The 23,160-nt window shown below is 36.5% G+C and overlaps 2 protein-coding genes across 6 annotated transcripts in view; one reads left to right on the forward strand and one right to left on the reverse strand.

Annotated features, from left to right (window-relative positions):
• The window catches only part of Rpn2 (Regulatory particle non-ATPase 2), a 48,437-nt gene that overhangs the window by 22,564 nt on the left and 2,713 nt on the right, over nucleotides 1–23,160 (forward strand). For both annotated transcript variants that reach the window (XM_083092930.1, XM_083092929.1), the window contains exons 11-12: nucleotides 21,773–22,107; nucleotides 22,770–23,122. In XM_083092930.1, the coding sequence (XP_082949056.1) occupies nucleotides 21,773–22,107; nucleotides 22,770–23,122 (688 nt within the window). The remainder of the gene's footprint in view (nucleotides 1–21,772; nucleotides 22,108–22,769; nucleotides 23,123–23,160) is intronic.
• Nucleotides 6,345–23,160, reverse strand: part of 5-ht2b (5-hydroxytryptamine receptor 2B) — a 50,000-nt gene continuing 33,184 nt past the window's right edge. For 3 of the 4 annotated variants that reach the window (XM_083092932.1, XM_083092931.1, XM_083092934.1), the window contains 4 exons: nucleotides 20,002–20,236; nucleotides 17,168–17,558; nucleotides 10,408–10,979; nucleotides 6,345–8,456 (listed from right to left, as the gene is read on the reverse strand). In XM_083092932.1, the coding sequence (XP_082949058.1) occupies nucleotides 7,948–8,456; nucleotides 10,408–10,979; nucleotides 17,168–17,558; nucleotides 20,002–20,236 (1,707 nt within the window). In that variant the 3' untranslated portion in view covers nucleotides 6,345–7,947. The remainder of the gene's footprint in view (nucleotides 8,457–10,407; nucleotides 10,980–17,167; nucleotides 17,559–20,001; nucleotides 20,237–23,160) is intronic. The other variant, XM_083092933.1, reaches the window with a different exon arrangement.

A 23,160-nucleotide genomic window follows, 5' to 3' on the forward strand; every position in this document is an offset into this window, starting at 1 on the left:
ATTGTCGATAGTGAAATCGCGGGCAAAAAAATTTAATTTCACGACGATTGATGTCTTTTATTACTACGGAAAATTATTGGCTGCACAGAGAGACTAAGCTGGCGAACGTCCCCGGCCGTCTAATAAAACCGGGGAAGCCTGGAAAATATTTTTCTTCGACTTTCCGGGACTCATCGACCGATTAAATTCCAGCATTCAAACAAATGGACTAGGAATCAATTGTCAATAAAGATTTCTGTACAGAGTTCCTTATTAAATCTTAATTAGGAAGCAGATTAAAAAATATAATTTAATACAAAACTGGAAAATTACAAAAATTGTATGAAAAAAAGTTTAAAATATTTATTATTAAATTATAAGAACAATTATCGAAAAGGATAATAATAATAACAACAACAATAATAATAATAATAACAATAATAATAGTAATAATAATAATATAACAATATAATAATAATAATAATAATAATAATAATAATAGTAATAAATAATAAATAATAATACATAATAATAATATAATAAAGCCTAATAAAAAATAAAATCTACAGTATTATGCTAAATATATTTTACATTGTGAGTTAAACAAATAAATAATGTGCAAATTCAGGTCAATTTTATAAAATGATAAGATTTCCCTTGCAAGGATCGTCGTTTTCCCGTGAGGATTACGAAAGGACGTGAGGTCGAGTGGGCAGGATTCGCCGGGAATTAGGGTAATAAGCAGCGACGAGAACCTGAAGGAAAGTGTGTTACCTGTGATCCATTAATCTCGGTTTTAATCAGCGTCCTAATCGCAACTGTATGTAAATTAATTTCGGGAGAACTAGGAATGCGAAGAGGAGATCTAGGAATGCGAAGAGGAGATCTAGGAATACGTGAGTGGATTCGGGAACGAGCTCTTGAAGAGCCTTCGATCTGGACAACGCGAGAATGAAAGAAACAGAAAAATGTATAGAAAGGAGGAACAAGAAAGAGACGTAAGAAATTTCAAGAAAAATTTATGCACGAAAAAAGGAGGGGAAATTAATTGATCGAAAGAGAAAAAAAAGGGGACGATTATTCTGAGGAATTAAGTTTATTGATTACTTGTAGAGACATTAGAACTTTCAGAGACGAAGAGAGGGAGAGAGATTATTATTCAGGAAAATAATGGAAAGAAACGAAATAGGATCGGTCGTTGCATGAATTAATATCTTCGTGCGACATTTAAATCCCACGAAGGAGATTAGCGAATCCGCGAAATCCCCGATAATCCTCGCTTAGAGTCACCGAAGACCCAGTGTCCGATTTTAATATTTCTCAACCGGAATTAATTCGCACGCGCTTCTTCCCTTTACCGCGAATTAATTCGCGGGCAATAATCGGCTAATTAACGGGACATTAGTTTCGTCTAATTACAAATCGATAATCACTCCCGCATCATTACTATTGTATCGTCTAATTTCTTGTATATATTTTATATTTTATAGCCAATTCTTATTTATTTTCTTATTTATTTTATTAATTTCCCTAATTTATTGTTATGCATCTCCTTCTTATTCCTTCCTTCTATATATTTTATTTATACCATAGCCAATTATTATTTATTTTCTTATTTATTTTATTAATTTTCTTTATTTTATTAATTTTATTAATTTATTTTCTCTTATTTATTTTCTTATTTATTTTATTTTATTAATTTTATTAATTTATTTTCTCTTATTTATTTTATTAATTAAGAAATTAATTACTTATATACAGTTTATTTAAATAAAGCATTTTGATAGAACTCTTCCTTAAAACACGAGATTTGACAATATTTATTACTACTGCGTTCATTTTTACTTACAATTTCTGTCCGAGAAGCACAAATTATCAGATGAAAATTCAAGAGAAATTAATGTTTGATTCGAAATTGATAATTAATGAATAATAAAGTAGATTATACACGCAAAACTAAGTCCGTTGGAGAGAATCGATGCTAATGTCGCTCGAATAATGTTTCTTATCCGTTATGTCGCGAAGTTTATTCATGTCTATGCAAGTGCCGCGGTAATGACTTTTTTTATGGAATGCACGCGAGCGAGTTTTATGTCGCGGGGGCGGTTAATAAAAATTGCGCGAGAATCTTGCGAGACAGTTAATGGCTCTCGGCGGAGATGTTACGCGAAAATCGAAACAGGTCCGTAATTAGATCGACGTTTTCGAAAATCAGGCCAGCAAATGTAATCGAGCGAATATTATCGGGAAGACTCCGCGTCGCAGAGAGAGCGCGGTAATGAACGCCGCGTTTCTCATTAACGTTTCATCAATAGTACTTTAAAATTTCACGAAAATTGTGTTTACATCGCAAAATAAATTAGCGTGGGAATAATTATGGATTTAATTAAACACGCGATAATGGAATAATAATTCCCACACGCAACATCTCCCGTTGTATTTTTCGCCTTAAATAAATTAATAACCTATTATTATGTTATTATTATCAATAAATTATTAGCAGTTAATTTAATTCTCAAGTAAATGGCCCTAAAATTTTCTCACAATTGAAAATATACGTCCGTTTTCTTAAATACAGGTGGAAGGAGAAAGAGAGAGAGAGAGAGAGAGAGAGAGAGAGAGAGAGAGAGAGAGAGAGAGAGAAAGAGAGAGATTTATATTTCTTTGATGGGGTGGGAATTCTGGGAGATTTCGAACTTCTCTCTCGAGGAAATTTTTTTTGATTCATATTTCCCTTTAATAGAGACACTCGTGTCCTCGTCTTCGAGAGTTTTACGTCCACTAAACTTGGGATATTCCCATATAGCACAGATTATTGTTGTTACATTGCAGCAATATTGCAGCAATATTGCAGCAACATCACAATATTACCGCAATATTGCTGCAATGTAACAACACAGCAACATTGCAATATTGTTGCAATATTGCAGCAACAGCGCAATATTGCTGCAATGTAACAACACAGCAACATTGCAATATTGCAGCAACATCGCAATATTGTCGCAATATTGCTGCAATGTAACAACACAGCAACATTGCAATATTGCCGCAATATTGCTGCAATGTAACAACAATGGTCCGTGCTGTATGGGTTATTGCGTTTAGAGAATGACTGGCTGAGAAATCTGCAAAATAGGATTTAGTAACTTTTCCCGGGAGACTTCCGGGCGCTGGGGTTTGTTACATTTATTTTCGCCGCCGCTGCACCTCGGCTACCATAAATAATGCGCTTTAATACGTCGTATTTTAACGCGGATCCGCTCGTTAATTAAAATGAGTTTATCGTGCGCGAGAGAGCGTCGGGAAAACATTTTCCGTTCTTCCCTCATCCCTCTCTTTACCTTTCCCTTCGCTTCGCGCATCTCATCCCCTACTTCCTTCCACCTTCGGCTCCCTCTAAGTTTGCCGCCTCATTTTCTTACGGCAGATTAACGAGTACGAAGGCAGTTATGTCACTGTCCGCGATGCTAAGTTATTACAGTTTCTCCCCGCAGCTGCAGTTGCGAGCATCAGTTTGCGTCTCTTACGTGTAATTTCAACTGATTCGAAGGAGGAAAGAGGAATCGCCGCGATTTATGTCTCGAGGCTTTTAACGTTTAATTCGATATCGACTCAATTTCGAAGCCGCTTTGAGAGAAAAGCTCTGCTTTAAATCCCCCGGGGCCTCTTTGACCGTGTTAAAAAGGCCGGCGAATCCAATTTATCCGCTTATCCGTCGATTTTTATGATAAGGGAAACGAGACACTCTCAACAATCAATTGGTCGATTTCATGCAACAAATCGATTCAATCCCTTCAACTCCGCTCGGCGATTATAATTGCCCCATATATCGTGCGTGTCACATGTGTACACATGTGTCTGATGCGTCGCGGTCTGCGAAACGTGTTTCGCAGGCCAGGTGCATCGGGATGCACCGAGATGCGTGCAACCGCAAAACGCAAAACGTCACACTTGCATATCTCTGTGTCTCTCTCTCGAAATTCCGAGATAAAGATCGGCCTTGGTATTCTTTTCGAGAGACTGCTCGGACTCTCTTGTGTCTATCTAGTGTCTATCGAGAATTTAATTAACGTCAAATCGAACGTTCGGCTCTTGCTCTTTGTACTATCTCCCATGTGCTCGACTTGTCTTGTTCGCTGTTTGCGAAACACTCGACGCGTTTCTCTGTTATTCGAACTGGGCTTTTTGATCGGCGTGATATCAGTTCTCTTTCTCTTCGATTCTTCATCTGATGTTGATCTGCGAGAAATTTTATTTATTTATTTATGTTTACTGGAAACGGGAAAAAAATTCCTTTGGTAATAAGATTAGCACAAGCAGGAACAGCGTTTGCAAAAAAAAAAAAAAATTATCAGAAAGAAATAATTTTAATCGACTTTTCCTTATGTTATTAATTATATTTTTTTCGCTTGAATTTTTGTCGATATATTATTTCGCTCATCGATGTTGGAGAGCACTCAATTATGCAATCTTATAACAATTAACTAAATTTCTCGCTCTCGATCCACTATTTCTTCATGATCGATTTCTACCGGAAATAAGTGGGAGCTTCGAGTGCCGTTTAAGGGTTAATGGGGAATTCAGCCCACAGGGGCTTGCGACGATTAGTCTTTCCCGTCGTCGGGAGACGCAGACTAATTGTACAGATTGCCAATTTCGCGGTGGATCTTGCTTCAAGTAAGTGCTCGCTGGAGAAATGGCGGCGATGTAGCAAAGTGTAACGTATGAATAATATCGGAAGGTTACATCTCGCGTACTAAGCACGAGGCGAATGCTAAACGTCGTACTTTTTTCGAGTTTGAATGCAGGGATTATTTATTTATCTCTCCATTTTACATTTACGTGCGAAGTCACTAGGGGTGGATTTTTCCATCTCATTTTTATTTTGCGTCATGTCAAGTTGACTCAGCGAACACCAAATAACAGTTACATAACTGTTATGTAACAGTTACATAACATGTAACAGTTATATTGTTGAGTGGAAAATTACAACTAACAATTATATAAATGTTACTTGATGTTTGCTGGGGAGTCAAGCCGAATTATTATCTTACTTTATTTATTTAAGATTTTTTTTCTCAATTTTATTTAGGTCACCTCGATTTGAATTTTTAACATTAACGAGATCTTGATAATTAAGTTTCTGGAGTTGCATCTTTAGGACGAATGCATCGCGAGTCTTATCGAAGGGCGTAACTTGTGCCGCGCGTTAACGAGTGAGCATAATTAATGTCGTTCCGGCTGCAGACAACATCAGATAGTGAAGATCTCGTCGAGTTTCCAAAGTCCAGATATCGCGAGGTCAATTAATCTCGATCGATTTCGGCTGGGCTCGTTCCCGGCGACAACGATATTCCACATGGCATTAACAAGTGGCTTGACGTTCCGATTTAATAATAATTATCGAGAGATTTAACTCATCCGACAAAAAATTATCTCTCGTGTTGAAAATATTTGACTTCAAAATTATTAATCCAAATTAAAATAAATAAAGAGAGAAGCGAATTTAAAAAAAAAATAAATATTAGGATATTTTACACGCGCTCGTGTTTTATGTTAAAAATTCCCTTCGCGGCGCGAAATATCATTCGACAATATTGTTACAAATCACCAATTTGATTCGAGAACGATCATTGGAATCGTGACGTTGCGTCGGTCTTTTCCGGGGAGGGGGAGGGGGGGAGGGGACAACAATTGACCCGGCGAAATTCAGTCGTCTCGTTGGCGGACTCTCGTTTAAACTGGTCCCGTGTCGGGGTCAACGTCGGGACAGGCCGCGAACAACGGATGGAAAACTAAATAATTAGCGCGACGACGATGAACGGTCGGTCGATCGGACGATTAACGCGGCGGCGATGTACACAATTGATTTTCTGATTGGGCGGCCGGGAGGAGGGGCAGAGGACAGAGGCGGAGGGGGGGAGGGGGTCCGATGAGGGGGGCTCACCCTCGTCATTGTTGTGTATTGGTGTATCCGTCATCCGTATCCGTATTCACTGGTTCACCACCTGTGTCGGTTCGATACGAAACACGTGTTTCGCGTCTGCGCAAATTCGATCCGCGCGATCGGCTTTTTATTTTTGCGAACCAAGATTGTTTCGTTAGGGTAGATTTTCGCTTGACATTTACCTTCCAACGTCGAGAGACGTCGCACGACTAAAAGTAAAGACACCAATTCGTCATTTTTGGATCACCTGTAGTCTTTTAAAAAGCGTCAAATGAAAACCTACACTTAAGATTGCTTGCAGAAACGCCAGATATCGCCTCGAGACATTCAATCGCAAAGATATATTCGGGATTGCGGTGAAACTCCGCATGTCAATACATACATTGCAGTTGAAATCAGAAACTACAATTATAAAAAATGAAATCTAAAATTAATTAAAATATAAAATATAAATATAAAATACAAAATTCCGTAGGAAGGAAGATAATATAAAAAAATATAGTTTAAAAAAAATTGCACATAGTCTAAAATATATTCTCGCTCTAGAAATTCTGGATTTTCTCCTGGAGATTTTTAAGATTTTGTCGCTCAACAAAACAGGAGGTAGTCAGACGCTATAGTCACGTTTCTGTTGAAATAATTGGAGGATGGTGAGAAGAAGCTTGTCGTATCTCTTTAATTATTGCGCGGCGAGTTTACATGCCAGGAACAACAGAAGGATTTTCCTTTCGCCTTTTTATCTCCGGGATATTTTTCACCCTCGTATACATCGATAAACGCTATAATAACGTCATTAACGGGTTCCTTTCCATATATCACTCTTTCTTCTCTTATTTCGATAATCGGAAATATTTCTTCATCTCTTGACACATTATTATTTTCACATGAGCACCATTTCTTTCATTTGTGATAACAGCTTATATATATTTACACACGCACACAGACATACGCACACCCACGCACATATATCCTACGCTTTTAATCGTAATTATTATAATTAAATGCACGCTGTTCCGTTTTTTTTTTCTTTCTTTTTACATACAAACTCCTCGATATTCCGTGCGGGATTTAATTAGGGAAACTCAATCGAGAATTTAATTAGTCGGCGATAGTTTGTCGAGTGATTTTGTGGTTACACGAAGCGTGCTTGGAGGTACTAGGTTACAGGTTTCCTTATTAGACTACTAGTCAGATTGTTCGCTCGCGTTTCGAGTTCTCGCGCGATTAGGCTATCAGATATTCAGATCCCTCTAGATGCACATAAAATGCTCGAAAAATATCGCACTACATTTGTAGGAAAAATCGTTTATGATCAAATCAATTATTGAGAAGAGAATTATTGAAAAGCGAAGAGAAAAAGAATCGAGGTTTCATCAAAATCAAATATTATTTAAAAATTCATCATCGAACGTGGGGAACGAAGACGAAACTCAATAATAATAATTAAATTTTGGATTATTAAAATAGAGAAATTATTATTAGATATGAAATTATGCAAAGCACGTAGAGAGAAATAATTTTCAATATTATAATTCCTATTAAAGATGTAAACTTAATAAAAAAAAATTGAATTACATAATACAAGATATGCTTTAGGATATACGAATTATTTTTAAATATACAACTATTAAAATAGGCATCATATATTACACATTATTGCGTATTGATATGTAATCGATATGAATAGGAGCCGCTAGGAAGATTTAAAAAAATATTCTTAGCTTCGAGAAATTATTATCGAATATACGAAAAACATTAACAGGAGTCGCTAATAGGAAGATTCGCGATAGAGACCTCTTAATTCGTCAACAATATCGGCGACAGTCCGATAGTTCGAGCTATTCGGAGGATGCTCGTCCCAGAAACGAGCCAATCGCGCGAGTAGAATAGCACCATTCGAGTTCAGCTGTATTATTCCGCCGGGTGTCCTTCGTCGACCTCGGACGAGGATCAATCTCATCGATTTCCGGCTTCCCTTATACCTTGCTGATGGCGATCCCCGGTCTCCCGGGGCCCAGGGCCTACCTGGTCGGCCGCCACGCCTGATTGCGATACCTGCAGAGCAGCACCTTCTTGAAGGCCTGGCGGAACACCTTGTTGAAGATGGTGTAGAAGATTGGGTTGACCATGGAGCTGGCGTAGCCGAGCCAGGTGACCAGGTCGAAGATCTTGCGGTTGATCCGGTGCTCGCAGTCCGGACACACGGCCGGCACCAGGTTCAGCACGAAGAACGGCGCCCACAGGATCACGAAGGTGAAGAACACCACGCCCAGCACCTTGGTTGCCTTCTGCTCCAGTCGGATGATCCTGCCGTGACGGGAGCTGTTGCGCGACACGACGCTGCTGTTGCGCGAGTGATGGCTACGCACCTGGCCGCCCGTGTACCTCAGCAGATTCGGCGACGACGGATTGTTCTGCTTCAGGGTGAGGCTCGTCATCCCCGTAGCTCCGTTGTGCGCCCTCATCGTCGCTGCGCGTCGCAATGGCGTCGCTCTCGAGGTAGTGGACAGCAGAGTCCTGGTATTATTGCCTGCAAGGATTGGATTCAAGGAAATAATAAGTCTGTGGGGGAAAGAATTGGAGATTGTTGGGGAGGTCTCGTGCGAAAAGTTGAAGTTTATATAAGTTAGGCGAAAGCCATGAAAATTTAGAGATTCAAGTATTAGGTGTTGAAAATTTGGGAATTATTAGAAACTATAAGTTCACAGAAAGGTTCTAGGGTCGAAGAATCTTACGATCTAAAAGTTACAAGAAAGTATATGTTCGTCTTTTTTTGGATTTAAATTGAATAATTCAAGATTTTTGCAAGTTTCTAGGAAATTTAATTTTAAATTTAAACAATTTAAAAATTTTGAAATTTTATCGTGATTTTTTATCATTTCGTCACCTTTTTAATTCCATATTTTACTAAAAAAGAGACAGAGATACTTTCAGAAATTTTCTAAATATTTAATAAAAAGGAAAATAAATTCAATGAGACCGATTAAAATTTAATAAGAAGGTTTAATTTGATCACAAGATTAAAAGCAATATAATAACTAAAAATAAAAATATCTAATAATTTAGAGATCAAAAACATTATTTAAAAATAATTTTTATGCAATTTTAAATTAGCCAAAAATGATAAGAAAAGACATTAAGCATTGAATTTTGTCTTTGAATTAAAAATCTGTTAATTTAACAATTGAACAAATAATTTAGGAATCTTTGATAATAAAAATTCAAAGAATCAATAATTTTCAGACGAGAAACCTCAAAAGTTCTCTTTAATCTTTGTTTTTTTAAAGACCTTCAAAACCCGCGAAGTCGCCATTTTTTAGAGTCTTTAATCTTCTCAATCAGTCGTAATTCAATAAGAAAGTTTAATTTGATCACAAGATTTCATAGCAACACAATAATAACTAAATAAGAACATCTAATAATTTAGAGATCAAAAACATATCAAAAACATTATTTAAAAATCATTTTTATGCAATTTTAAATTAGTTAGAAATGATAAGAAAAGAAACTAAGCATTGAATTGTCTTTGAATTAAAAAACCTATTAATTTAACAATTGAACAAATAATTTGAAAGAAATCTTAATTTTTGAATATAAAAATTCAAAGAATTCAATAATTTTCAGACGAGAAACTTCAAAGATTCTCTTTAATCTCCGTTTTTTTAAAAGTCCTTTAGGATCCGCGAAGTCGCCATTTTTTAGAGTCTGAAATCTTTTCAATCAGTCGTAATTTAATAAGAAAGTTTAATTTGATCACAAGATTTAATAGCAACATAATAATAATTAAATAAAAACATCTAATAATTTAGATATCAAAAATATTATTTAAAAATAATTTTTATGCAATTTTAAGAATTAGCTAGAAATAATAAGAAAAGAAACTACAATTTTAAATTAGGCAGAAATGATAAGAAAAGAAATTAAGCATTGAATTTTATCTTTGAATTAAAAAACCTATTAATTTAACAACTGAACAAATAATTTAGGAATCTTAATTTTTGGATATAAAAATTCAAAGAATTCAATAATTTTCAGACGAGAAACCTCAAAGGTTCTCTTTAATCTCCGTTTTTTTAAAGACCTTTAAGATCCGCGAAGTCGCCATTTTTTAGAATCTTAAAGCTTCTCAATCAGTCGTGCGAAAATCCTGGGCGATCGTCGCAAGGCAACGATCGCAAGCCTTCCGTGAATGACCATGAATCACGTTCTCCTCGAACGGATCTCTCCATTTTCCCCGGGTCGTAAAAAGCGGAGTGATCGAAACGAGAGATCGGAGAAGTCCGCGCAACCTTTCCACTTGCACCCTCCCGCCCTCTCTCTCTTCCTCTTCCCTTCTTTCTCTCTCGTTTCCGCAATTTTTAGCGGAACGTTGGCGGCACGCGATAGCTGGGAGTGGAGTTTCCCGGAGGCAATTATCGAGGAGCTAATCGAAAGCTCACGTTGTTGTTTACGTCATTGCCATAGCTTATCGGCACGCTTACCTAGGCTGGAGCCTCGCCTTCCGCCTCGCCACGTGACCACGGAATTCGCGAGGGTCAGTTGCTCGTAATTCTTGACACCCTCGGTACATCTGGCGCTGTTGTTTCTACCTAGACCCATCTCCGGATTCCTGTTACTGCCGATAGACCTCTCCTGATCGCTCAGTAAACCCTTGTTGCCCATCTCCAGGTCCCTGTTTCCCATAGGCGTCATCGTGTCGCTGGAGACGATGACGATCTCGCTCGAGGGCAGCAGCTTCTTGGACGACTCCCCGAAATAGGGGCACGTGCAGGGTGGTGGTAGCGTTATCGGCCCGTCCAACGTTTTGTCGTGATACTTTCTGCCGAGTCGAGTCGAGTCGTCCTCGTTCTTGCGACAGGATGATTCCTCGTGGAAACTGAAGGACCTCTTCCTAGGTGCCTTCGGCGAGCCCAGAGCCTGGATCGTCCTCTGTAGATGGGCCTCGTTGTAGGTCGATGCTCGTCTCCGGTGCTTCCAAGGACTCGCCAAGTCCTCCTGCGCCGATAGGCTCGTCCTCGAGCAGGACATGCTGCTCTCGGTGCTTTCCACGCTCCTGGAAACAAATGACAATTATTTTTCATGTAATAATATAGTAATGATTATTATTAATTTTATAACGTAATATATTATTATAAAAAGGGTTATTAACATATTTTAGTATCAAGATTATTAATAATGTTTTAAATATTAAATTATTTATAATAATTCCATCATATAATATTTTAAATTATTATTTATAATATTAGTTATTTATAATAATACACGATAATAATAATTGCTTGTTGCAAGATAAATAACATCGGTTGTAGGATTATAAATAGCATAAGCTTACAATAACAGATATTGTTTTCGGTCTAGAAAATAATACAATTAATATATACGTGTATATATTCAATATTTGATAAAGTATATGAAAAATATATAATATTTTATGCTCGCACGATTTTTTTAGATTTATTGAAATTAAATGTAGAAGCTTGCTAATTAATTAAGTTTGATAATTATTTAATTAATTAAGTTAAATTTGCCTTTTTTCGAAAAGTTATTTATTTACAAACTATTATTATTTCACGCTTGACAGTCTTTCTGTTATTTGCTACGAGATCAGCGAGTTGAAGAGAAAAATATTTAGAAATTTTCACGCGTGACAAAATTTCCGTTATCAATTGTAATCGAGTTTGAAATAATTTATACACAGTTATACAGTCTGATAAAAAAATAAATTGAGAGATTAATACTCGAATTTCGTCATGTTCTCTCTCTCTTTCTCTCTCTCTCCTGCTCTGAATAATTTCTCTGCTGTTATAAATCAAACCAAAAGAGAATACCTGAAGAGCTTCACGCGCGACAAAAGACTTTCCTTATCAATCGCAATCGAGTCGAAAATAATCCTGCATATGGTAAATTGAAACAACTCGAACGTTTCAACGCGAGAGATTAATTCTACGAGTCCTTTATTATTTGGCATGGGATAATCCTCTTATTGCTCGAGCTCGTTTAAAGCCCATCGAGGACTGAAAATATTTGGATATTTCTCTCTCGCAAGCCGACTTCAAAGGGAATCTACAAATATCGCCGTCACAAAACATACTTAGATTCATATACTTGTATTGTTCCACATGAACGCAGTTCCCTTTATCATTCAATACGATCGATGATACAATTTAAGAGAGAAAAAGAGGGAGAGAGAGAGAGAGAGAGAGGGAGGGAGATAAAAAGGGTTGTGGAAAAAAAGGAAAAGAGAAGAAAAATGCGATCGCGTCCCATTTTTCGACGGGGTGAGTAATTGATCGCGAGATTGGATGGAGTTAGTTGTGTGCGAGCCCCGTGGAAAAAAAAATCGCTGCCGTCGCTGCGAATTACAGACAAGTTGCGAGATGTGTGTCCTGCACCCGCGACACTTTTGACGGCTGCAGGATTCGTTACATCACCGTTATCGGCCTGTTATCGATCTTATCCAGGCCACATGTCCGCTATTTTCTCGCGTCGGACACTCAATTCGCGAATAAACCCGTGACTTGAATTGCGATGCGAACGAATGTCGGGTAATAAAACGAGATCTCAGATAGCGAAGAGACAAATTGAAAGTGATGACGGGAATAATATAAAGAACGAATTTCAGGACAAAATTGCAGTAGTAATGTGAAAGAAATCGAAGTAATAAGGTAAAAATGTGAAGATTTTATAAGAAGAATAAGATAATAATGAAGAGAAATTGAATATAATGCAACAGAGATGCAGTTTTTTAAGCGAAAACGAATCAGTATAATGATGTAAAATTTCGGAGAAAAATTTTCTTTTCAGAGAAAACTTGAGCTAAGTCGAAAGCAATAATTTCTGAGAGGCTTGTACGATCAGTCTTTCTTCGAAAATTGAAATAATTGAGTAGTTTTGCTCTTCTATTCTTTCGCCTCTTCGTAGCTTTATCGGTTGCTGAGGATTGACAATTTTATCAGCGCGTCGACGGGATTTTTCGGGGATAATTGAGGATGCTCTTTCCGAAGGAAGAGAAACGGCCCGATTGTCCCTCTTGGAGTGGATTACGACCGCGGTCTTGACGGTAAATTGAGAAAAATATTGACTGAGATAAACTCGGAAGAGTCGAGAAGGAAGGGGTTGATCTGATCTCAAATGGAGAATTTTATTTGATTTATTTACGTTGTCACGATATTATAATATTGGATTATAAGAAATTTTCATTAGAAATATTTTTATTGGAAAAATTCTTATATTTTTATTTTACAATAAATTCTCATTAAAATTTATATTAAGTTATTTTACAATTGGTATATTAATTTATTCAGATTAAAATTTAATTTAAATTAAAATTCAAATTGAAATAATTTCAGATTAAAATTTTTTTACATTTGATTACGTGAATTATTATTTATCTTTTTTTTTTAAATTGATTTCAAGTTAATTTTAAGTTTTATTTATTACAAAGATAAGAATAAAAATCGGAAAGAATTAGAATTAGATAAAAAAATGAAAATCTAATAAAGATTTTGATTTATCGTGATTGTTTTGTTGAAGAAAATTCGATCCCAAATCTGTTAGCTTGCGAGAAAGAAGGGGAGACTCTATTAAAATGTAATAATCTAATTTATAATTATATTTACATAATCTAATTTATAATCTAATAAATAGTTATTATACACAATTGAGAGAAAAAGAGGGAAAGAAACATTCCGAGAGAAGTCTCGGAACGCTTCTCGTTTATTTGATTCGAGAAATCAGCAGGAAGTGACTTGACGCCGCAAAAGGCGAAGTCCTCTGCGCTCAATAAAGAGGTAATCTTCGTTTGATGCGTCCAGAGGCGCACGATTCTAAGTGCATTCCTTTATTAGAGGCGCACGTGGGTGGGGAGTGGATGGCAAGAGCAGTTTGCTTAAGTACACGACCACGACTGAGCGCGACTCACCCCTTCTACCCCCCTTTACCCTCTCCTTTTGCTCGCCCTTTTCGTACTCCTCTACCGAGGAGTTGACTCTGGTTTTGCACTTTGAATGTCGACAGCTAAGTGCAATCCACTTTGAGGCCACTGTGTATAAATGGGTTTTCTCGATGTCGCGGTGACCCTTCTAACGCATCTATTTTTTGTGTTTTCCCTGGTGACTGTGAATGGGGAAAAGAAAATTTTCGGAAGGTCCAATCGTCGTCAAGAGCTTGAAAAATTGCGTGAGAGAGGGAAAATCGAGCGTAATTTCTATTCCCGGTGTAAACAATTTTAGTTTTGTCGTTTTTGTCGAGTAGATCGACAACATTGCAGTGTTTATAAAACAAAGATCACCGCGAAATTAAATAATAAAAAATAAAAAATATAGAAATTATTTAACGTGATTTAAAGTTAAATTTTTCTGCTTCTTCGGAAGAGATTAATTCCGCTATTTAGCGATTTTTCAGGATTTGTTCCGGTCTCTCCCGCCTTGAATCTGTCATTAAGACCAAAGAAATTTCATTCTTTTTCCAGATATCGTTACTAATACGTCGATTAATGGCCGGGAATTACGAAAGGAGCTTCTCAAAGATTGCGATTTAACGATTGCGCCAATTTACTTTGAGATTTTCTTCTCTTTCTACAGTATCCGATCGCACACGATACGCGACTCCGCTTGTCGCGAAATTCTTCCAGCCACTCGCGTTCTTCTCGCATCCAACGTTCTCCGAGTCGCGTTTCTCCCTTGAGGATTTTCACTGCATTCCTTAAACAGGGTGTATATTCCAGGGAAAAGCCTTGAAAACCTGGTATTGTCAGGGATTTTTGATCTGAAAAGTCAGTGAATTTTCGTGGAATTTTATTGGGATTCGGGAAATTTTTTTAAAAAATAATGATAATTTTGATCATTACGTTTTTAATCTAAGCCTTCATTTTGGATCTTTGAAGAATGTGTTTTTAGAAATTTAAGAACGAGAGAAATATTCATTCTTTTGTAATATTCAAATTTTAAAATTTTATCTAGTCTTATATTTTTTTTATCAACATCTCTTATATTATTTTATCTCATGCAGTTTTATCTTTTGTATTATTTTATATTGAGTATTTTTTTTATATTTAAATAACACAACATGTTTTGTATACACACATTCTTTTATATTAAAAAAATACAACATGTATACACACAATATTTCTCGATAATTTAATATTTCTAGATTTTAGATAATATTTAGTTGTGTGCTGTTCAAATTTTTTGCGATTATTTATCAAATGTTAGTATTTTAAAATCTAAATTTTAATTTTATTTAAAATATATGTAAATAATTATTTTAATACATTTATACAAAGTATGAAATTTTTTCGAGATTTAAAACATATTAAAATATATTTCATTTATGATAAAAATCACACACAATAAATAAATTTAAAATTACATCTAAAGATTCTTTAATTTTTGGAATTTCGAATAAAAATATCTGGAAAATCACGGAATCCTCAGGGAATTTATTACAAGATTTGAGTATACACCTTAAAATCTTTGTGTTTTGCTACTCTCTAGAGGGATTTTAGGATCTTTGCCGAAAATATTTCTAGGATTCCAAGGTGTATTCAAGGATTGTTATTCTCGAATTTTATTTTCTTAAGGTTCTTCTATTATCATTTCGGATCTTTCGAAAGATTCGCACTTTTCAAACATACCTCTTAAAGGATATGCAGGATCAGAGAGAACGCGAAAAATCGAAGATGCAAGATCGCGAATCGGTGGATTTTATGATCGAAATGTATTTTACTCGCAGAACGATGGAGTCTTTTAATATTCCTATCCTCGTTTCACTTCCCGTCGATCGACTCAGATGCTGGAAGCTCTAAACGACATCAAATATGATTTCACCCCCTCCCCCTCCCTCGCAACTTATTTTCGATTCCTTCAAGAAGTATGGGCGATGATCCTGTGTAAGAATATTCGGAGGAATATATTTCAGATCTCTCGGATGAATATGAAATTCATCTCGTTCAGTTGATATATAACTCTTATAAAATTGATTATACTTTTAAAAAATTCTTAGAGGAAAAATTAAAGGACCTCTCAAAATCTAGATATCGATCGAACTTATTTTATAAATATTTTTTTGATACAATAATATTGAGAGAAATATTTTAATAAAATAAAGTAATAAATTTACGCTCGTAGTGACAAATATTGGATTTCAAGATTCTCTGAAAGCCGTCCAGCGTGTCTTGGAAATCCTTTTAAAAATACTATCTCCTGGAATGTTATTAATAGAGATATCGAAGAGAAATCCACGAAGCAACGTGTTACGCTTTTAGGGAAGAAACTTGGGGAAGATATTTTTTCAGGATATTTTCAATGGCCACATCGCGAGACTCGGAGTGAAATATTGAGGGACGAATATTGATTTAACGTCGTGGATTTAGACTAGACGAGCAAGAATACGGAGAATATAATGGGGCAATTTTTCGCGTAAATTGTTCGCGTGCGTGAGTCCCGAGTATATAGGGTGACATAAATTCATGGAGAAACACTCCTCGGCTGCCATGTGAGTTGACTTGACGCGAGGCTAACCGCGTCTTGCGATAGTTACCATGTTGTGCGAGTCGGAGTGACAAAATGACGTAAATTCGCGCTGTCGTATTTGCCGCACGGAAACGCGCCGCCGTCAGGCACAATGGCGTGTTTTGAGAGCCCCCGGATTACGACACGATGGATACGTCGTTAATAATTGCGAAAGCTTCCGCCGTGAAAATCCAGACGAGCTCAGGAATTCCCTCTTTGCAAAATTGCGCCGGGATAAATTGTCGCGTTTTGCATAAAATAATATAGTAGTACTACAGTACTATAAAGAAAATAACGATTTGTTAGCACAAAAGATAACAAGGATTCAAAAGAAACGGAGAAAAAAAATACCTTTATTTTTTTAGTAAATTTTCTAAAAGAAAATTTTCTTAAAAAGAAAGAGATATTTTACGAGAGATATTTTTTTCACAAATGAAAATTATAGAAATATAAATCGGAATGTTACATTTTTATTTCTTATTATTGTATAATCTGTTTTTTGCATTTTTTCCCAACTTTTATACTTATAATTCTCTAATTTATATATTTATATTAATACTGACTGTTTGTCCTTAATTTATTCAGAATATTCATTATTCATTATATCTGTATGAAATTATATATATTTTCCATCTTCATATTATATGCAAATCTACAAATGACATATTATGATAAATGACAAAACATCCAGTGATAGGATATGAATGCGACTCGCAAACACATATCATACCCGTTACGAAAGCTGCATCTGCGCGGCGAAGGACCGTGTTGCTGCAACTGCAGTAGCTGTTGCTGCTGCTGCTGCTGCTGCTGCAGCTGCAGTAGCTGTTGTTGTTGCTGTTGCTGATGCTGGGGTGTCAATCTTGAGGGGGTTTGACTGCCGGGGCTGCTGGCCATACCCTCGAGACCCCTAGACAGCTTGAGCATCTCCGCGCCGAAGGCGTGAAGGGCGGACATGGCCGAGGGTGGCGGTTCGCTTTCCGGCAGCCAGAGCTCGTGGGTGTCGAGGGTGGTCAGTTCCGTGTCGGTCGACGTACCGGAAGTGTGCTGCGGCGTGCCGCCACTTCCGCCCGAGCTCTTATTCAGGAGGTACCTCTTCCAGGTGTTCCGTCGATCGAGTCCTGCAAATTGTCCAGGAGAGGGCCAGAAATTTTAGCGATTTATTGGAATTTTTCTCCTTTTTTTTTAAAGAGAAAACAAGGATTCTTATGATTTTTTTTTAATTAAAGTAGGTGCGATTTTATCGATTTCGAGGAAATACGCTCGAATTATTTTTTTTATCAAATATAAATTTTAGTTTCTTCTTTATTTTGAATCTTTTTAAAAAATTCGAAGGAGTTTCTTGTGTCAAGCATTTTGCAATCTCCGAATGAGGGGATTGCCAATGTTCGAGACAAATATTGATCTTGACTCCGAGATCCCCTTTAGAAATATTTACGAATAGCTGCTCGAGCGATTTATCTCTCGCTTTATCATTTTACACAGCTCAGAAACAATCTAATTCCTTGAAAATTTTCCCCTCTGCTTCCTCCTCTCAAATTATTGGAATTCTTAAGCGTTCGTCGATATAAGCCCCGGCTTGTAACGAGACGCTCAAAGAATCTCCGCGTCGTGTCCTGCAATCTTTCAATCCTGCGGAATATTAAGTGCCCGGTAAAAATCGCGCTCTCGCTCACCGTCCGACTATCGATTAATTTTCACATCGGCCGGACGCCAGACTTTCTTGGCATACCGTGTCGCATCCGAGCTCTTTGCATAATGCCCGACATTTGCATACCTTCGTCGTGGACGTCGGATCGAGCTTCCGCTGACGTGCCGGCGAAATTTCTTGTCGGGGAGCACTCCTAGACAGAGGCCCGCTTACCTCGGGATCGATCTTTCGCGGGAGAAAAAAAAGAGAAAAAAAAAATCCAACCGGCGGCGACGCCATTAATCATGGCGACCGACCTCGCATCCTCGATATTGAGCGCCGAATTATTTATGCGATAATGGCTAGTTGCACACGACGGAGATTCGCGAATATGGACGAGAGAAATAATTCAACATAATTAGCAGTTAGTTTCCTTTATCCCAACAGAAGATCGCCTCGAGAGTCGATGAGCCTTTCGGGAAAGGATTTCAAGAGCAATCCGCCCTTATTCATGGCGTTTTTTTTTTAGTTCTCTTCATAATTGTAAGAATATAGATAAAGACTTTTCCTATTTTGAAATTTACAATGGAGAGACCCACCTAATCGAGAACGCGCTTTATAGCGCAATAATTGCGCGATGCGCCGGATAAAATGGCGCGACGCATTCTGGCGTGAAGTTGGTATGCAAATTCCGTTTGTTGCGCGGTAATCGGAGATTTGCCGGGGTAAAATCAAAGCGACAGTAGACGCGATGGCTTCCGGCGAAATTCGCCGAGAGTGGATCGGAGAGAGAGAGAGAGAGAGAGAGAGAGAGAGAGAGAGAGAGAGAGAGAGAGAGAGAGAGAGAGAGAGAGAGAGAGAGAGAGAGAGAGAGAGAGAGAGAGAGAGAGCAAAGGAAGGCTTTCTCCCTCGAGAGCGCTTTGTTAAGGAGGACGAATTTGCGCCGGCATTCCCGGGAACCGTTTATGAGAGCGAAGCCCGTAACGCGCTTCCCTTTGAAGCTGCGGGCTCCCGATAAATCGGAATAAATAATTTTTATCGGACGCGAAAAAAAAGAGAGGGACTAAATCGCGTGCAGCTGTCTCTGCGTCGCTCATTTTCGCATTTTGAGCTATATATATCGCGTGCCCCCGGGGAAAACCGGGAAATATTGTCGCGCGGAAGAATCGCTCGATGAAGAATGCACAAGGAATAAAATAGAAAATTGACAACGAGAAGGATGTATCTCGCTGTGTATTGACATCTTCTATCAAGATCTCTGTTTTATTTTTCAGCTTTATATTTAAATTTTTTTCTTCTGTTGTATTGAATGCAATTTTATGTGTATGTGTGTGTGCGTGCGAGGGAAAAATGGGCGAAAAATTGATAAATTGGTATAAACAACATTTCTAGAGGCGAAACAATTTTTTAATTTTTTATCGTTGCCAAACGGGCGAGAAAAAAAACGGATAAAAGTGGATGCTCATGGAATGATAAGAGTGTGGGTGAAAAGAAAAAATATTTTTTAACCATTTGTTATTTAATTTAAAAATCCCAAGAGATCGCGATTTTTCTCCGCCGAAGCACCAAGAATTCTCCAGCGAGAAAAATACTATAAAAGAATTTGGAGAATTGAAGATTCTTGAGATATATTATTGCGAAGTTTTCAAGTTTTAATGTATTTCCGTATAAATATGTAAGATATTCAAACGTTAATATCTTGAAATATACAATTTTCGATTAAATTTTGATTTTTTTAAATAATGTAGGAAATCGAATTAAATCAAAAAATAAAAAAAAAAAGATTGAATTATATTTTCGAAATAAAAATGGAGTGAAATGCGGGCTCGAAAAACGTAGAATAGATTAGATGTATGAAAGAGCGATTCAGGAGCGATCGATTTTGGAATTTCGGGGATGGAGAAACAGGCTAGTGTACGTGAAAATACACGAACCTGTCGCGGGAGATGCACCTTGAGGTGCACCCTGAGGTGCACCCAACCATCCTGATGACCAACCTGCTCCTTTTCCACCGATGTTCTGCTGTTGCTCCGCTAGTAATCTCACCGTCAATGCATACGTTAACAGCATCACGCCCAGCGGGATGTAGAAGCAGATTATGCTGCCGATTAATTTGTAAAGGGGATCGGGAATCTGACAGGCACCGTCCACCAACACCGAATCGTCCTCCTGAAACAGGACGAGAAAATGTGTTCCATAATTAATATACATTAACTTGTATATGAATTCGCTAAACGTGTATTTTATCTCTCGGATATATTATTAAATTAATTATATATAATATGTAATATGTGTAATAATTAATTATTACATTAATTAACTTTTAAACCTTCTAAACGTAGCATGTCATATTTACAAAAAATTAATAGAGAGCTTCGTGGGTTAAATTTATGATTAATGCTCTTTCCGATAATAACAGAGTTTTCTTTCTAATTTAAAAGAAGTTGAGATTGCTGAACATTTAATAATTAGTTATATTTGATTTATGATTATAAAGTAATTCTATTCATAAATTCTATTAATAATAATCAATTAAATATAAATTTTGATTATTTTTTTTAACATGGGAAAAAATTATTTTATATATATTTTTATATTTTATACAGGGATATCTATAAAGATAAAATAAATAAAAGTGTAAAACTAAGAGAAAGGTAAAGCAGAGTAAAATTGCATGTTGATAATAATTACATATTATAAATAAAAATTCACTATCTGTTTTGATTTCAACTTCGAGATCGAATAATAATATCTTAATAATAAAAAAATAAAGTAAAGAAAATGTAAAACATATCTCGATCGAAATAAAAGTAATTCTTAAAAATATTGTTAATAAATGAAAATAACTCGTTAATAAAAGGGAATGAAAGATCCACTGAGTGCGACAGTATGCAAATGTCAACGTATATGCAAAGCTGTAAACTTTATCAGAACTCAAACACTCGTTCTTCATCCGTGCAGTGACAGTTCACAACCAGTTCGTAATAATAAATTCCAACAATATATTCCTCCAAGAAAATGTTGCAAGTAATGTCCCCCGGTTCATATTATACCATACTATTTTGATGGAGACAAGGAAGTAGTGTCAAAAGTTCACAGCAAGATATCCGAAGCTAGAACAAATTCACTAAAGGGCGAGGAAAATAAATGATCAAAAGTCCTTTATATGTAAAGGATCATTAATTTTCCTCGCCCTTAGTTAGTTCATTTGCTCTATTTTCGAATTCCTAATTATCAAAGGTATTTTTAGGAATTATTTTTACTTTATTAAGGATTATTTTTTATTATATTGAAATGATTTTTTTGTTTTATTGATACCAAACATTTGCATTAATTTACGATTTCATATTATTATATTCTATCGAAGAGGAGATCCCAAAATTGAGCTTGACACATGATATGATGTGAACTTTTATTTATTATACGTAATTATTATCAATATATGTGCATTTATCTCTAGGGATTTGCTTTATTTTGTCTTCTTCTAATTTTTTAAAATTCAAGATAAAATATCATATATAAATTTTAAATTTATTTAGAGTAAAACAAAAAGGGTTAGATAGAATTAAAGAGAATTCATTCTCATTCATTGATCATTTTTACATAAAAAATATACAAAGAAAAATTATTCGATATTTAATATTGATTTAAATCATAATGTAAATAAAATACAAATTAAAAGCACGATTTGCTGGCATATTTCAGGACTCCGGAACAGTGCCCTAGTGTGGTGTCCCTTTTGGCGGAAAGTTACAATCCTCACGTGAGATATGGGGCAGCAATGGCGTTGGGAATCGCCTGCGCGGGTACCGGTCTAAAGGAAGCTATCGCTTTGCTGGACCCGATGACCAATGATCCTGTGAACTTTGTCAGGCAGGGTGCATTGATCGCCTCCGCCATGATCCTGATCCAGCAGACGGAGTCGACGTGTCCTCGCGTCAAGGATTTCAGAGCTTTATATGCTAAGGTCATTGTGGACAAGCACGAGGATGTGATGGCCAAGTTCGGCGCCATTTTGGCGCAAGGAATCATTGATGCCGGTGAGCATCCTTTTTTTGCACATGATATAATCCGTTGTTTTGATTTTAATTATGTATTCTTCGACTAGTTTGAACTTTTTTCTTAGAAAATTAAAATTGCTTTTAGGTCATCCTGAATTTTTTCCTTTGAATGTAATTCTATTAATGCAATGGGACGAAAAATTACAATTTAATACAAGGATTTTAGATGAATTGGAATTAAAGATTTAGAATGAGAATTCTGACTTTATTAAACCTTCGATTCTTTGATTCTTTCGTGTAATTTTAAAATTTTATGTATATAAAATATTTAAAAAATTCTTAAAGTTTATTTACATAAAAATAGGTTTTTTTAGAAGCTTACTTTTTTCAATTTTTGCAAAGCGATTTTGATTTCTTTGAATTTAAATTTTCATGCATTTTTAAATCCTCAAATTTTTCATGTTTTCATAATTTTTTTATATACAATTTTTTTCTATGAGCATATATATATAAATATCTAATCTCTCGTATCTTGAATGTTTTGAAGACAAATTTACGAAATAAAAAAATATTTAAAATGTACTGTTAATATAACGTTAATTATTATATTTATCATTAGTTAAAATTCCGATTCTATAAGAGCAAGTCAGCTGCAAGAAAGCATCTGCGGTTACGAAGAGACTTTTGCTTTTTTTTTTTAGGTGGACGTAACGTGACTGTATCGTTACAGTCACGAACAGGACATACGAATATGCTGGCTGTAGTTGGCGCTTTAGTGTTCACTCAGTATTGGTACTGGTTCCCTCTGGCACATTGTCTGGCCCTGGCATTCACGCCTACATGCTTGATCGCTCTCAATGCTCAGTTGAAGATGCCCAAGCTGAAGATCAAGTCGGACGCTAAGCCGAGCATGTATGCTTATCCCGCACCCCTTGAGGAGAAGAAGAGGGAAGAACGAGAGAAGGTCACCACCGCCGTCCTCAGCATCGCGGCTCGCGCCAAGAGACGCGAGTCCGAGAGAAAGGCCAGAGATTCACACGAGAAGATGGACGTGGTGAGTTAATGAAAATGTCACCGAAATGTCAATGGGAT

Source organism: Camponotus vicinus, unplaced genomic scaffold, assembly GCF_025532165.1.
Source record: "Camponotus vicinus isolate PSW18456_S1 unplaced genomic scaffold, iyCamVici1.0 SCAF_3, whole genome shotgun sequence".
Classification (NCBI taxonomy): domain Eukaryota; kingdom Metazoa; phylum Arthropoda; class Insecta; order Hymenoptera; family Formicidae; genus Camponotus; species Camponotus vicinus.